Source organism: Chenopodium album, chromosome 7 (assembly GCF_948465745.1).
Source record: "Chenopodium album chromosome 7, dcCheAlbu1.1, whole genome shotgun sequence".
NCBI lineage: Eukaryota > Viridiplantae > Streptophyta > Magnoliopsida > Caryophyllales > Amaranthaceae > Chenopodium > Chenopodium album.
Window position 1 is genome coordinate 2,040,972 of NC_137840.1, and position 15,193 is coordinate 2,056,164.

Here is a 15,193-nt window from a genome sequence, read left to right on the forward strand (position 1 = left end):
GATGGTAAAACTCCATAATGTATCTGCAGTTTTCTCTATCAAAGTACATTAGCCTGCTTTAGTGGAGAAGAATGGAAGAGAATTCCTTGACTGACATTAACGTCTACTCCGCATTTGATTGTTTGGAATTTTTTTGATTGTTTGGAATTTAGGGTTCTTCCAACTTTTTGGTCAAATGTTATTCCATAGTTCGTCCTAAATATATTCACTAATTAATATGATTAACGCCGTTATTTTATTTATTTAATTTTTTTTTTTTTTTGGATGAGGATTAAAGCCATTATATTCTCACTGCAACACTATATAATGGTTTTCACATGTATCCAAAAGTTTCCCAATATTGAGTAAAATGTTTATGTCACTCTAACTTTCCAGGATTTTCAAACTTTCTTACGTTGTAGAGGGGTACCCCATTCATCCATTTATAATATTTGATGTTTATGTATGTCACCAAACTTACTGAATTGCGTATTTTCTTCGATTTGTTTGATAAAAGCATGAATTAGTTAGTATATTTTCTGAATTTATTATATTGATTTGTTACAAATAATTCAGTGCAGGACTACCTTATAGAATTTGGTACACCATTAATGAATAATTAGTACTCCTTAGCAATAGTTTATAGGAAGGAGACTTCTAAAATATTTGAAAGGGCATCACAAATTAATATTCTACAATCGATCATCTCAACGCACTTGTAAGATAATATGTTAAATCATTAAAGTTTATTGATTAGTCTCACTTTTATACAACTAAGTTACTTAATTAGTAATATAGGGATTAACTCTATTAGCATAATATGAGTTACTTTGTCAGTGTTATATGGGTTACTTCATTTTTTTACAAGCGGACACACGGTGTCACGGTGTGACTAGCCGCACAGAATAAATCGTGCACTTGATTAACTTAATAGATATTCCATCGGTTTCTAGCCAAGTATATTGATTTTTTTTTTGAGACAAACCGGACTAGTGCATATTATTAATCAATGGACAATTTGTCCATGAGAACATACGAGGAAACAGAGATGGGACAATGATTTTCCCACACTTGTTCCGTACCCAAAGGCACTAGCCTAGCAAGATGATGCGCAACGGAGTTGCCATCCCTTCTAACATGAGACCACGAGACAAAATCGAAGTCTTTACAAAACCAGAAAACATCATCTAATGTTGTATCAAGATCAGTGAAATAGGAAGCACATTTCGAAAGCCTATTAATGATGACTTGTCTGTCAGACTCCACCAGAATTCTCTTGAAGCCATAGCGTTGTGCGAGCTTAACCCCAAACAAAATTGCCTTACACTCTGCCACCTCAACAGGCCACCTTCCCCTTACTCTACGAGAGCCAGCATACAACACTTCACCATTAGTATCCCTTATAACTGCCCCCATACCCACCTAGCCCTCATTTCTCAAGCACGCATCACGTACAATTAAGTTTCACAAAATCCGTGGGAGGAGGGAGCCAAACATTTGGGCTTTTCTTATTTCTAGCAGAAGGTAGGCTGTAAATTCGAGCTGCATATCTCCCACAATCCTCCACCAGCCTCATAACCCGATTATACACCACTAAGTGAGGGACCTCCTTGTTGTTAAAAATTTTGTCATTTCTTCGATTCTAAATAAACCACAACAAAGCAGCCCCAACCAGCTTTTTCCTTTCACTCCTCTGCCTCCACCCTGCGATGACTTCTTTGAAATCAGTCTGTGGGTCATTGCAGACCAGCTCCTCGCAGTCACATTCACGCCACAAGTCACGAACAGCAGGGCATAAGAAGAGTGCGTGTCCTGCTGTTTCAATACAGTTTGCACACCAGGGGCAGCTGTCCGAATCAATCATGTGTCTCCTATGCAGCAGTTCACGTGTAGGTAGAGATCCCGTGCATACTCTCCAAAGAAAATGTTTCACCTTGGGGATAGTATCAAGCTTCCAAATATCCATCCACGTATGGTGAAAAGCATCAAAATTGCACGATTTACCTAGCATATATGCAGTCTTAACAGAGTATTGCCCGTCCTTGGAAAAAGCCCACGTTAAGCAATCGTCCTGAGTTCTGCATCTAATAGGGATAGTTAGCATACAGTCAACATCCCTCTTCGTGAAGTGAGAGTTAATTATGTCATGCTTCCAGTCTTTAAGTTCCCAGTCAATCAAGTCACCAACTCACGAGATCCCATCAACTCTAGGAGTTTCAATAAATCTGCCCTTCTTATCAGCAACCCATGGATCATCAAACACATCAATCTTCGCTCCATCACCCACTCTCCATAATAAACCTTCCTTAACAAGGGATTTCGCTCCCCAAATTCCTTTCCATGAGAAGCTGCCATTCAATCCGAGGGACGCACCTAGGAAATCACCATTAGTGAAATATTTTCCTTTCATTACTCGAGAAAAGAGGGAGTTTGGATGGGAAATAAGTCTCCACGCTTGCTTCCCAAGAAGCGCTTCATTAAAAATTGCCATATCGCGGAAGCCCAAACCACCCAAACACTTCGGCTCACACATAGATCCCCAACTCCTCCAATGCACCTTTCGAGTGGAGCCCGAGTGACCCCACCAAAATCTCGCCGTCAACGCCTTAATCTCATCAATCACACCACAAGGCAACTTATAGACTCCCATAATATAGGTAGGGATTTCTTGAATGACGGTTGTCATAAGAATTTCTTTCCCGGCTCTAGAAAGGAGCTTCTCCTTCCAACCTTGAAGCTTCTTCCATATTCTATCTTTGAGTGCGGCAAACACCAATCTCTTTGACCTGCCCACAATTGTCGGGATACCAAGGTACTTCTCATGTGCATTCACCAATCTCATTTGCAAAAGATCCACCAACTCTTCCTGCTTTGAGCCAAGTATATTGATAGATATAATACGAAGCATATAGTAAAAATCAATCATGAACTTCAACTACCAACTGAAATAATTCTTTTCCTATCAAAGTAGTATATCAATTAAAGGCTATGGGGAGACCCATATTACATCCATATTTTAATTCGTAAGATTTAATTTGAGAGGACGTGATAACTTAAACAAACAAATCTTATGTTTTAGCGTTCGTTTGGCATCGCTGTGGTTTTCTGTTTTTATTTTATTTTATTTTATTTTTTATTTTATTATTTTTATTTTTCAAACTTATATGATATGTCATATACTAAATCCGGGTCATATTATATGCAACTTTGGATTTTTTTATATCTCACAAATAATACCCCAAAGTTGCATATAATACAATCCGGAGGTAGTATTTTTTTTTAGGAAAATATGATATATATATATATATGTCATATAATGAAACAAAAATTAGACAACCTGATTAAAATAATGATATTTTTTTAAAACTGACAACAAAAAAGTGGAAACACCTTTTTCTTGTTTCTTGTTTTTGGTTTTTTTTTTTTTTTTTTTTTTTTTTTTTTTTTTTTGTAAAAAAACAGAAAATTGAAAACAAAAAACAATGTCAAACAAGCCCTTAACCATCCGTTTAAATTTAGATGGTGTTGGTCCTTTGACATTTTTTTTTAATTAATGGGGAAACTTACTATAGTCTCCATACATGTAAAGTCTAACTTATGTTATTTATGCATGTTTAGCCAGCCTTCTAGCTTTTTCACAAAAGGAATTAGCCCTTGTCTTCCCAACGACCCTAACTAGTCTAAAGCTAGATAATAAGCAACACCATATGATAAAGTATATATAAAACATAATCTTTGATCTCAACCATCGGCTTAACTTTTTAGTCAAATTTGTTCTTTAACCTAATATACGAATAATCGATCAATAACATGACACAAATATCACAGGTAGGTTCAAATCTCACCAATCCCTCATTTAGTCATTTTAAAGTGAAATTATTTTGCGTTGGATATGAGGAGGTCTAAGTTGCATCTACAGTGTAGCATCAGGTAATCATTTGCATTCTTTATTTTGATAAGTTTTGCACGAATAAAAATTTTCAAAATTTAGAGCGCCAAACTCCCAATAACTCTTATTATTGCACTGTCTCCTTCATACTTCATGTTTGGGTCCTCAACATTACAACTCAATGAATTAAACTCTAATATAAGGCAAACAACCTATTACAATCTAAGACTCTAACTCAAGTTCCTCAACAAACTCGAGTTCCCCTTTAACCGATCCCTTAATCAGTTGAACGCTCAAAACTCTCTCTATCTCCTTGCTTCACTCAAAACAATAAACACTCTAGAGTTCACTCAAACTCTTACCCCAAATTACAACTCAATGAATTAAACTCTAATATAAATCACAAGGACATTTTTAGACTCAAGTGGAGTAAGTAAGAATAAATATGCTACAATGCTCAAGTGTATTTTTGCAAACTGAGGAAAGCATTATTTATAATGCATCCACTAAATAGTTAGTTAGTTCCACTAACTCCACGTTCCTCAACTTGGGGAGCACGTAGAAGTGAAATACTTGTGCTGCAAGTGAACGCAACTAACCCACGATTTTTTCAAACTCTAAAACTGCTTCCTTAATTTTCTCAACCAATTTGACTGATTAAAACCCACGTAAAATATTTTCCAAAAAAAAAAAATCTTTTTCTAAAAAATAAAACCAAATCAGTTAAAAGATATTTTAGAAAGATATTTCCTTCAAATGATATTTTCCAAAAGATAATTACTTACTTAAATTATATCTAATTGAAATCTAGGAAAATATAATTAATTAAAATAAGATAACTATTCCACTTGACTCCTACTAATGTCAATATAATTTATACATACAAGAAGCTAAAAAGATAACCTAGTAACTTTAAAAACTCCTTGCTTTCTCTGAGGATTCTTCGACTTTGAAGTTTCCACGCTTTAGTTCCCTCGGGGAACTAATGTCCTGCTTTCTTGATTTTATCTTCTCGCTTAGTCTTAAGTCCCTTTGTCTTCTGGTATGCTCGTTCCTCCTGCGGTACATCATCACATACTTCAGTTTCCTCCTCGAAACCTAAGACTCACAACACTTAAAGACACACACTTGTTAAAACGTGTAAGTTTGCTTGAGTCATCATCAAAATACATAAGGGTCAACAGGGTCCAATTAAGCCTAATTGGGCCTGGTCCATAAATGATTCAATCAAAGCCCAAGGTCAAGGTCCAAGTCTCCAATCCATGCCAAGTAAAGTCAGTGGCCTGGTCAACGTGGTCAGCCCACTTGGCCTCAAGCCCATTTCTCCTCATTATGCTAAGATATAAAAGCCTTCAATTGCACCATTTTACATTCATATTCACATATAGCCTTAAGCAATTAATTATCTTGCATAGCTTTCTCTCTCTAAGCACTGTTTGACTTCGGCATCGGAGGGGCCTTCCTCGGCACAACCCCCAGGCCAGTTTACGTGTGTTTGCTGTGAAGGAAACCCTCGGTCCAGCATTATTTGGACCGAGCCCAGTCTTTAGCCACTTCAGGAGGACCTTCGGCAAGGTCCCATTGTTTTTACCCGAAACACTTCATATTATTGTGGTGCGAGTGGTGCATGTGTATTCCCTGCATCAAATTTTGAGTAACTCATTTGTTGGATAATACTCCCTCTGTTTTTTTTTTTTTTTTTTTGCATCAATTTGATCCGCACATTTGCCAAGATGTACCATTTACCATTAATATATTTAATTGTTAATTAGTAAAAATTATAACAAAATTATACGAGTATTATGAAATTATATATTATGACAAATCTAATGATATATTATATAATAACATTTATTTATTTTATAAAGGTAAAAAAATTAAGTCAACCATGGTATGTGAATAGTGCAAAAATCAAAATGGTGCATTTAAAAAAACGGAGGGAGTACTTGTTTATATATATACACAAACTATTGCTTCAGTCCGGGCTGACGAAATGCGGATTTTAATATCTCCGATTAGTTGGATCATATCCTCTATTGGATGGATGATACTCTCTATTGGCTGGATGATATCCTCTACTAATTATTTGATATCATTTATTAGCTGGATGATATTTCTACTGGGTGGATGATATCCTCTATTTTTTATTTTTTTTTGAGGAAAAGGTAGAACGAGCTTTTATTAAATTAAATCCAATTCCGCCAAAGTAATGGTACTCTGAGGGAACGGTCCGGTACAAACAAGTTCATCACAAGTTCTGGTATCCCACCTAGCAATGTGGTAAGCTACCGTATTACAAGCTCGTCTAACATGAGAAAAAACGCAAACATAAAAAAAAAAAGCTTTATCATGCCTAATATCCTCATATATAAGGTGAATTGGAGTCAGACCTCTTTTCTTGCCTTGGACACCTCGTATGACACTAGTTGCATCACTCTCCACATGGATAATGTTAAAGCCGAATCTCCTGGCAAGTAGTAGTCCATATCTAGCAGCTAGTCCTTCGGCAATAGCAGGGGTTGTAAAAGGAATGCGCTTCACACCAGCAACCAAAAGCTTACCCATCTTATCTCTCACCACTGTCCCCAGCCCCACCATACTCCCAGCACATACATATGCATCCACATTGACCTTCACCACCCCATTAATTGGACAAAACCAGGCAGCAGCATTGCTAACTAACCCATTGCTACTCCTAACAGCAGGTATACACCCCACCTTCTTCACGTACTCACCATAATCCTCCACCAACTTCGCATATCCAGCAGCAACAAGGACTACATTGGCTCTCTCATTGTTGAAAATTTCCTTGTTTCTGCAAAACCATGATGCCCACATTAAAGCCCCCATTGATCTTAGCTCCCTTACCTTCACCTTACTTGTTAACCAACACCATCTATCCTTGAAAGAGGCAGCAGGTGCCCCAACAAGCAAATTCGCCAGATTGATATGCCTCCATATCTCTGCAGCAGCTTCACAATGAAAGAGGGCATGGATAATAGTCTCGCTGCCAGCACCACATACTTGACAAGTCTCATCATCCGTAACATGCCTGTAAACAAGCCGCTCTTTCACTGCTAAATTTCCCTTACACGCACTCCAAATGAAATGCTGCAGTTTTGGGGGTCCTCGAAGATGCCAAATTCCTCTCCAAAGCTTGGTATCCTCTGCATCCATATCACCTGCCAATAATCCACCAGTTCGTGCAAGCCAGTAGCATGATTTAACAGAAAACTCACCATTTTCTGTATGTTTCCAGAACAACATATCTTTCGGAGTCTTGTTAGACAGAGGTGTGGCTAAAATTGCTGCACTTATATCATTAGGGAATATATCATTAACTAAATCCCTATCCCAAGCCCCACCACTTTCCACCATCAAATCACTGACTTTCATTTCCATATCAAACAAGCCAATTGGAGTAGGATACACCACCTTTCGGTCCTCAAAAATCCAAGGATCAGTCCAGGTTTTGATGTCATGCCCGTTACCAACCCTCCACCCAAGTCCATCACGTAGCACTGACTTTGCCCCCCAAATGCTCCTCCATGAGTAACTGGGATTATGTCCGCGATTTGCCTCAATGACACTCAATCGCTTATAATATCTCACCTTCTAAGTTTAGTGTAGCAGTGTGTCATCACCCTTTAAGAGCCTCCATGCTTGTTTTGCTAGTAGAGCTTGGTTGAAACTCTTTAAATCACGGAACCCCAATCCCCCCATAGCCTTAGGAAGACATAATTTTTCCCAACTCTGCCAATGCAACTTCCTAACATCCTCTCTCGAACCCCACCAAAATCTACTCTTTTCTTTTAAGGGGGTAGAATGCAAAATTACATCGCATTCTACCCCCTTAAAAGAAAAGAGTTACGCCCCCGTAACTCACCTCAATAAATAGCATCACCAAGCATTTCATTATAATTTCGTAGGTCGTAGTTCTCCTCTCAATCATCTCCCAATCCTTTACGAAACACTCGTAGTTTAACTCACGTATTCACACTTTAATACTTATTAACTAGCTCACCAGTGCTCTTCTAATTTCCCAATTAAACTTACTCAATTTCTTCAGATCATAAGGTTATTCTAAAAAATTCCCAAGTAATAACCTTTTAAAAAAAAAACTAGAAAGTCATAACTCAATTCTCAATTCAATATTTCATTATCACAACATGTTTCATCCATTCTTCAAGTAAAATAAACTCTCATTGGGTGTAAGGTTTGGAGGTTAGTCAAATTAAAGAAAGAAATATCCTATCAATAACCCCCCAAACAATAAATAGCATCATTAAATAACCACAAATCAAAACTCACATAATTACATGCTTCACATACCCCATAATGATCACTCATAGATATTACATTGCACAAATCATCCCATATACTACATAAATAATTTAAATCCCTTGCATAAATCACTTCATTCAACATTAAATAACACAAAAATTGAATACAATGCACATAGAAAGAATTCATCAACTTATATGCCCATCCTAAGGCTATCCAAAACACACCGATAAAATGACACAAATAGTACCCAAGTTAAAAGAGTATAATGAATATTCAAATTTATTTTATTTTAAAATATTTATATAACACACTAATTTAATTATATATAAATACATACTTATTATTTTAAATAAATGCTAAATTAATTTTAAATAAAATAATTTTCAAAAATAAAAGTTTAACTTTAAATCAAGTAATAAAATTTAAAATCGTTAGATTTAAAAAATAATAGGCGCCTAAAAACTTTAAATTGACTTTAGTAGTAATTAAATCGAACCTAAGCTCTGATACCACTTTGTAACACCCCAATAATTCTCTCTTAAAACCTGTAAATACCCTGAACAAAATCCAAGAGAATTACTGGCGTGCTACCGCCACGTGTTCAAACGTTAAGGCTATATCAGAAATTAGCAGCGGAAAAACTAACTCAGATATAAATAAGTTTCAAAACCAATAACCAAAACCAAATGAAACCATACAACTTGGAACCATTAAGGCCCTTATTCAAAACCCCACCAAAGTAGTAAATAAATAAAACCAGAGTTTAAATAAATTCAAACTTATGAAAAGAAATAAACTGCGAATAATAACCAACTCTCTACTCAAAATCCCACAACCCTGATGCGAATGCTACGTATGTAAGAACCTGTGGTTAATCTGCTCCCCAATATTACAAGTGTAAAAATTGGATCGTCACATGGTCATTGAAAGGCGAAGGCCATGACCAAGAAAAGACACACACAAAAGCACGTAATCAACAAAGCTGAGTACATACAAGCTGCGAAACAAATAAGAAAACCATAACATGCTACTAATAATCAATCATCATGCATCATTAAATTATAGACTCAACACACGACTCATCTATCAATTTTATTAAGACTTCACTAGTTGGTAGTAGCTAACTCATTTATTTATTCATTGGATTACGCAATAGACAAGGTTGTCCAACCCATGCTCCATTTGGAACATCAATAAAAGAAAAACCCCATGCCTCCTTTTGGAAACATCAATAAACATCCAACGACCACGGGTGCGACTCCGTGACCGTAGTTAGTATGATATCTCACCTAACTCCTAGTTTTGAAAAATATTTGAAATAAGAGACTCGTAGATCAGACGACCTCGATAAAAGTACACGGCTAATACCCCGTGTACCCCAACCCCTGATTGTCATTACTCTAGAAGTGCACCAATCCATAGTTTTATTGCTCATCCATCTTGCACTTTATGTGATTTACAGGTTTAGACTTGGTGATGACTCATATGCAAACAATACGATCAATCCAATATCAATTCAATCAAGTAAAACAACTTTCCAATTTCAATTCTTGATTTATTAGTGACAAGCAACATTTATTATTTATTCCTTTAACTACCTCGGTGCATAAACACCTTGAGTGCATAAGGCACCCCAAAACCTTAACCTCGTCTTATAAGACTGAAATTCTTCCTTTACTCATCTTGTTTGCATAATCATGAATGAGTAATAAATTAATCTTTACACCAATCACATACCTTTGCCTCTAAGCGCACCTTGCATAATTAGAGCACAAATAATACTTGCAATATAAAATAGTGCACATCATTTGAAATTCACAATGTATAACCAAACAATTTAACCCAGTCAACCCTGTACATGATACTAAGTTCTCGATCCGTCCTTAAAACATGAACCTAAAAGAAAGGTTTCGTAACTTGTACGTACCTTCAGCAAACGAATTGGTATGCCACTTTACTAACTAGAAATCACCTTCAATAAACTCCTCTCCTAAACCAAATAATAACATCTCAATCAATACTCAATCAATCAAATTTACAGCAATACTAACTTACTTTAAAACCTTCAAAATCCAAATCAAACAACACTTTAAAACCTTCCCTTTAGTTAAAATTAAAGGCTTATATATAGTTCTTTAAATTTTCTTCATAAAAACCTTAAAATACACTCTTATACATAAAATTACAGCAAGTTTAAAGTTTAATAAAAATCTGAAAATTATTTAAAAACCCCTAATAATCTCCCTTTTTAATAGATGATTAAACCCTCTTTATATAACATCAAAAGTAGTACTTAGAAACTATTTCCAACACTTAAAAGTTCAGTAAAAACATATATTTATGCTTAATTAACTTTAAACATAATTAATTTTATCAATCAAACTTAAGGATAATATTTTAAGTATAAAAAAAACTTTGTTAAAATCAAAAACTTCCCGAAAATCATACTTAGTAGCTGAATTTGGCCACGAGAGGGTGGTGCTCACTACCAAAGGTAGTGAGACTTTCTTAAAACGTTGTTTCTACATGGAAAACACTACTTTGTCAAAATCGGATGAGTTCAGAACCTGATCGGGACTAAAACGGGATTAATATTAACGAACAGAAATCTTAAAATTTAAACACGAATTTACATGTTCAAAATAATCTGGAATTAAGTTAAAATAATAATTAGTTATAATCACCAAAATTTCAAAACATCATTACTATAAAAGCCCTAAATCAATTGTTCATAAAAACCCTAAAATCATGATTTTCAATAATTAAAAACCCTAGGTTATAAAATTTACAAAATCAGAAAATTATGACATTTATAAAATCTGAAAATTCATCAAAATACAATTTGATACTAATTTAATTAATTTCAAACAATTAAATCAAAACCCATAAATCAATAATTATAATTACACAAATTATTAAAACAAAGGAGAAAGAAAATAAGACTAACTTTTTTGTGTGGAAAATTTTTGGGGATTCATGGGGTATATATAGGAGAGAATTGTAGGGTAAATAGGAATATTGGGCCTCATAAAAATAATGGGTCGATTAAGTAAACAAATGGGTTAGGCTTGTGTGATTGGACATAAATTGTAGAATAAAGGTGCATAAAATAATTTGTTCAAATAATTTTTGACCCAGATTAATAATTTGAAACTTTTGAAATTAAATTATGAAAAATAACAAATAAATACTATAAATAAAATAAATTTTCATTTATAAAATATTTAAAAATACGGGGGATTACATCTACACAGGAGAGTATAAATTTCATCTAGCAATCCATCCGGAATCTTAAAAATACTCATCATATATGTCGGTATCGCTTGAGCCACAGCTTTGATGAGTACTTCCTTCCCCGGTCTCGATAACAGTTTCTCCTTCCACCCATTTAATTTTTTCCAAATTCGCTCCTTTAGGCACAAAAAACACAGCTTTCTCTGATTTTCCAATAACAGTCGGAAGCCCCAAATATTTCTCATGTCGGTCTACCTCCCTAACCCCCAAAGTCTCAACAATATCCATTCTTCGATCCAGTGGCACACATTTGCTAAAAGTTACCTCTATCTTATCTAGATTGACTTTTTGACCAGATGCTCTTTCGTAAGTATTGATGATATCAGCGACCACAGAGCATTCCTGCACAGTAGCTTTTGCAAATAATAAACTATCATCTGCAAACAAAAAATAGATGTGAGACTCTAGGTTCCCCAACACAGATACGAGCCCCTTTGATTTTATTTTCGTTCGCAGCACGAGCCAAAAGAGAAGAGAAAGCATCCGCACACAGTAAAAACAAATATGGTGAAATAGGATCCCCCTTGTCGGAGGCCCCTAGAAGAATGAACATCACCCGAAATCACCCCATTCACCTTAAAAGAGAAAGATACACTTAAAAGAGAAAGAGACACTTTCTAGACACTCCATGATTTTATTAATCCACCTAACAGAAAATCCGAGTTTTGCCATGACTTTCTCCAAAAAAAAAACCCATTCTACCCTGTCATACGCTTTCATCATATCAAGTTTAAGAGCAATGGACCCATCTCTTCCTTCCCCCTTCTTTTTCATGGCATGGAAAATCTCAAAAGCAACCAAAGCATTATCTGTAATCAAACGCCCCGGGACAAAAGCACTTTGATTAACCGACACAATATCATTCAACAGAGGCTTTAGCTTGTTTGCTAAAGTCTTCGAAATTACCTTATATAGCACATTACAACAACTTATCGGTCTAAAATCTTTCATCCTGAAAGGCTCATTACATTTCGGAATCAGAACACATATCCTCCATTATACATGACAAAATCACATATTGTTTTTTTTTAGAATTTTTTTTTAATGTAAATAAGGAAATATCTAATAATATGAGTAACATTATGTGGGTGTATGAATAATGTACAAATCAAAAGGCTATAGTTAATTTAAAAAACGAGGAAACATCCATATCTAACCTCTTTATACTCCTTCCGTTTTTAAATACTTGCTCCATTTCTATTTTTTGCACTATTCATTTGTCCTGCTTTGACTAATGTTTGTGATTTATACATAAGAAAAAATATAGTCTTGTGAGTACTTGTTGGAATCATCTCAATGAATAGATTATTAATTTTCAACTGTTACAATTTATACTTATTGATAATTAAAGATATTAGTGATCAAAGATTAGCATCGACATGGATGTCCAAGAGAAATGGTGCAAGTATTTAAAAACGGAGGGAGTATGTTTTACAATTACTAAGGTACGGAATGTGAATTTTAATTTGAAAGCAACTAAGCTCCAATTAATTTAATTTGAAAGCAACTAATATCCAATTAATTTACTCCATATATAAACCATAGTATTAATATTAAACTAAAAAAAAAGGGGGGGGGGGGGGGAATAGTACGGATAATGTTAGAGGTATGATCCTAATAACATGAACTTTTTTTTTTTTTTTGGGAGAAACACTGATAATATCATGAACAGAGCGTGAATAGCAAGAGCATAAAAAATCTAAGTAGAGCACTCCTTGTTGTTTTTAGCTTTTACTAAAAAAAAAAAACAAAACAAAAATAAAATAAAAGGTGAGATTTGTAAGTGATCACTTCCTTTCTCTCACTTTTGACTTAGCTAGCTGGGACTATATGTATGTTACTATCTAGCCTCTTCTTTTCTGTTAGTTTGATCATCACTCCTTTTTGCACTTTATTCTTTGTGTTCCTTTTTTTATTTTTTAAATCTAAATTTTCATTCTAATTATTTTTTCTTTTTTGCCAATTATGTTTTAAAATATAAAGGTCGGCTCTTTTTATTAAGCTTGATAAATAAACAAGAAGAGAGGAATCAGTGTTTAGGGTTTAATTTTTTAGTTAGGTAAAGCTTGGTTCGTGGAGGCGGATGCACGATCCGCATGGTGCATCCGCTCCAAAGTACAAAAAGGTGGAATGAACATGAAGGTATATACTAATATACATGCAGTGGCGGACCCAGCTATGGTCATGCTGGGTCACGTGACCTAGGGGGAAAAAAAAAGTATAAAGGAAATTTAAAACAGTCAATTATTATATTTGCATTGGTGGTTTAGTGGTTTGTCTGTACATACAACAGACTGTTGGTGCGGGATCGAATCCTAGGACAAACATTCTTGGAGCATTTTTTTTAACTTCCCAATTTATAAAAATAGCATTTTACTATATATATGCTTATTGTGGATTAATTTGTATGAAATCTTTGCTTCATTTGTTCTTTATTGTATATATTTTTTAATCTTTTTCATCAAAATCAAAGCATATACTAATAAAATTAGTTATTTATATAATTCTAATTATTCTAATTATTAGTTTTTTTTTTTTTTTCTATTTTTACTCTAGTAAGGGATCAGTGAGATTAGTTTTATCTTTTTTTCCTTAATCTATACTACGTCTAATTTTTAGCACAATTATACTTTAATTAACCTAATCCTATCTGTTCAGTGCGATCCATAACGGTAACCTATATTCATTATATGAGCGATATCAATTAATTAATATCAATAACTATTATTGAAATTGTGACTTAATTTTCAGAATGAAAGAAAAAAAAAGTGTGATATAACAACAAGTTTCTTTAGTCCAAAATTCATTCTCCTCCATAAAATCATCCTTCTCCATTACAAAATCATCCTCCACAAATTAAAATTCACCTATTGCATCGATAGGTATGCGGTTAATGGGTGACGATGACCCAGCACCCATAAAATCCTGGATCCGCCACTGTGTACATGGGCATATAAAAGAACATAGTGTTCATTTATAATGTACATGGACATATACATAAAAGAACATAGTGTTCATTTATAATGTACATCAGATTTTTGTGCAACAGTTTTGTATATTATTTTTGTATAATAATATAATTATTATTTTTTGTATAATGAAATAGATAAATAGTACTATAATTATTTTTTTTTACCATACATTAATTACAATCATTTCAATTTTTTTTTTTACCAAAAGTTCACTTTCTCTCTCCAAACAAAACTTCAAACCCATTTAAATTCCTCAAACATCAAGCAAAATTTCAAGAAATTCTAAATTTTGAGTCCAAAATTGCTCAAGATGACAAATAAAAATGAAAGGTAAGACCAAATTCGACATTCATACTTGTTTATTTGACATTCATACTTGTTTAATTTATTTTGAGTTTGAGTGTTTGTTTTTTATAAATTTGATTGAAAATTGTAATATTTGATTTTATTGGGAATTAATTGCGATTTTGATGTTATTTTGTTGTTACAATGAGAAATAAAATGAAGTTCTTGAAGAAGATCGTCCGATTATTCCATTTTTGAAGAAGAAAGCAAGCAAATAGACAATTTTAGAAAAAGTTGTAGATTCAAATAATACAATGTACATTAAAATACAGTAAAATGTTCTTTTTTCATATACTTACATGATGCAAATAATACAATGTACATTAAACATGTAACCAACATTATAACATATATGTTCATTAGAATATAATAGAATGTACATTATAATACAATAAAATGTACTTTTTTTATATGCATACATGAACAT

The 15,193-nt window shown here is 34.0% G+C and overlaps 1 protein-coding gene across 1 annotated transcript; it reads right to left on the reverse strand.

Moving 5' to 3' along the window:
- Nucleotides 1–981: 981 nt before the first annotated feature.
- LOC145639852 (uncharacterized) lies at nucleotides 982–1,395 on the reverse strand. Its single transcript, XM_081691181.1, has one exon. The coding sequence runs from the start codon at nucleotides 1,393–1,395 to the stop codon at nucleotides 982–984; it is 414 nt and encodes a 137-aa protein (XP_081547307.1).
- Nucleotides 1,396–15,193: the final 13,798 nt, after the last annotated feature.

Coding starts and splice junctions, on each gene's coding strand:
- LOC145639852 (XM_081691181.1), bottom strand. CDS start 1,395: ATGGGGGCAGTTATAAGGGATACTAATGGTGAAGTGTTGTATGCTGGC.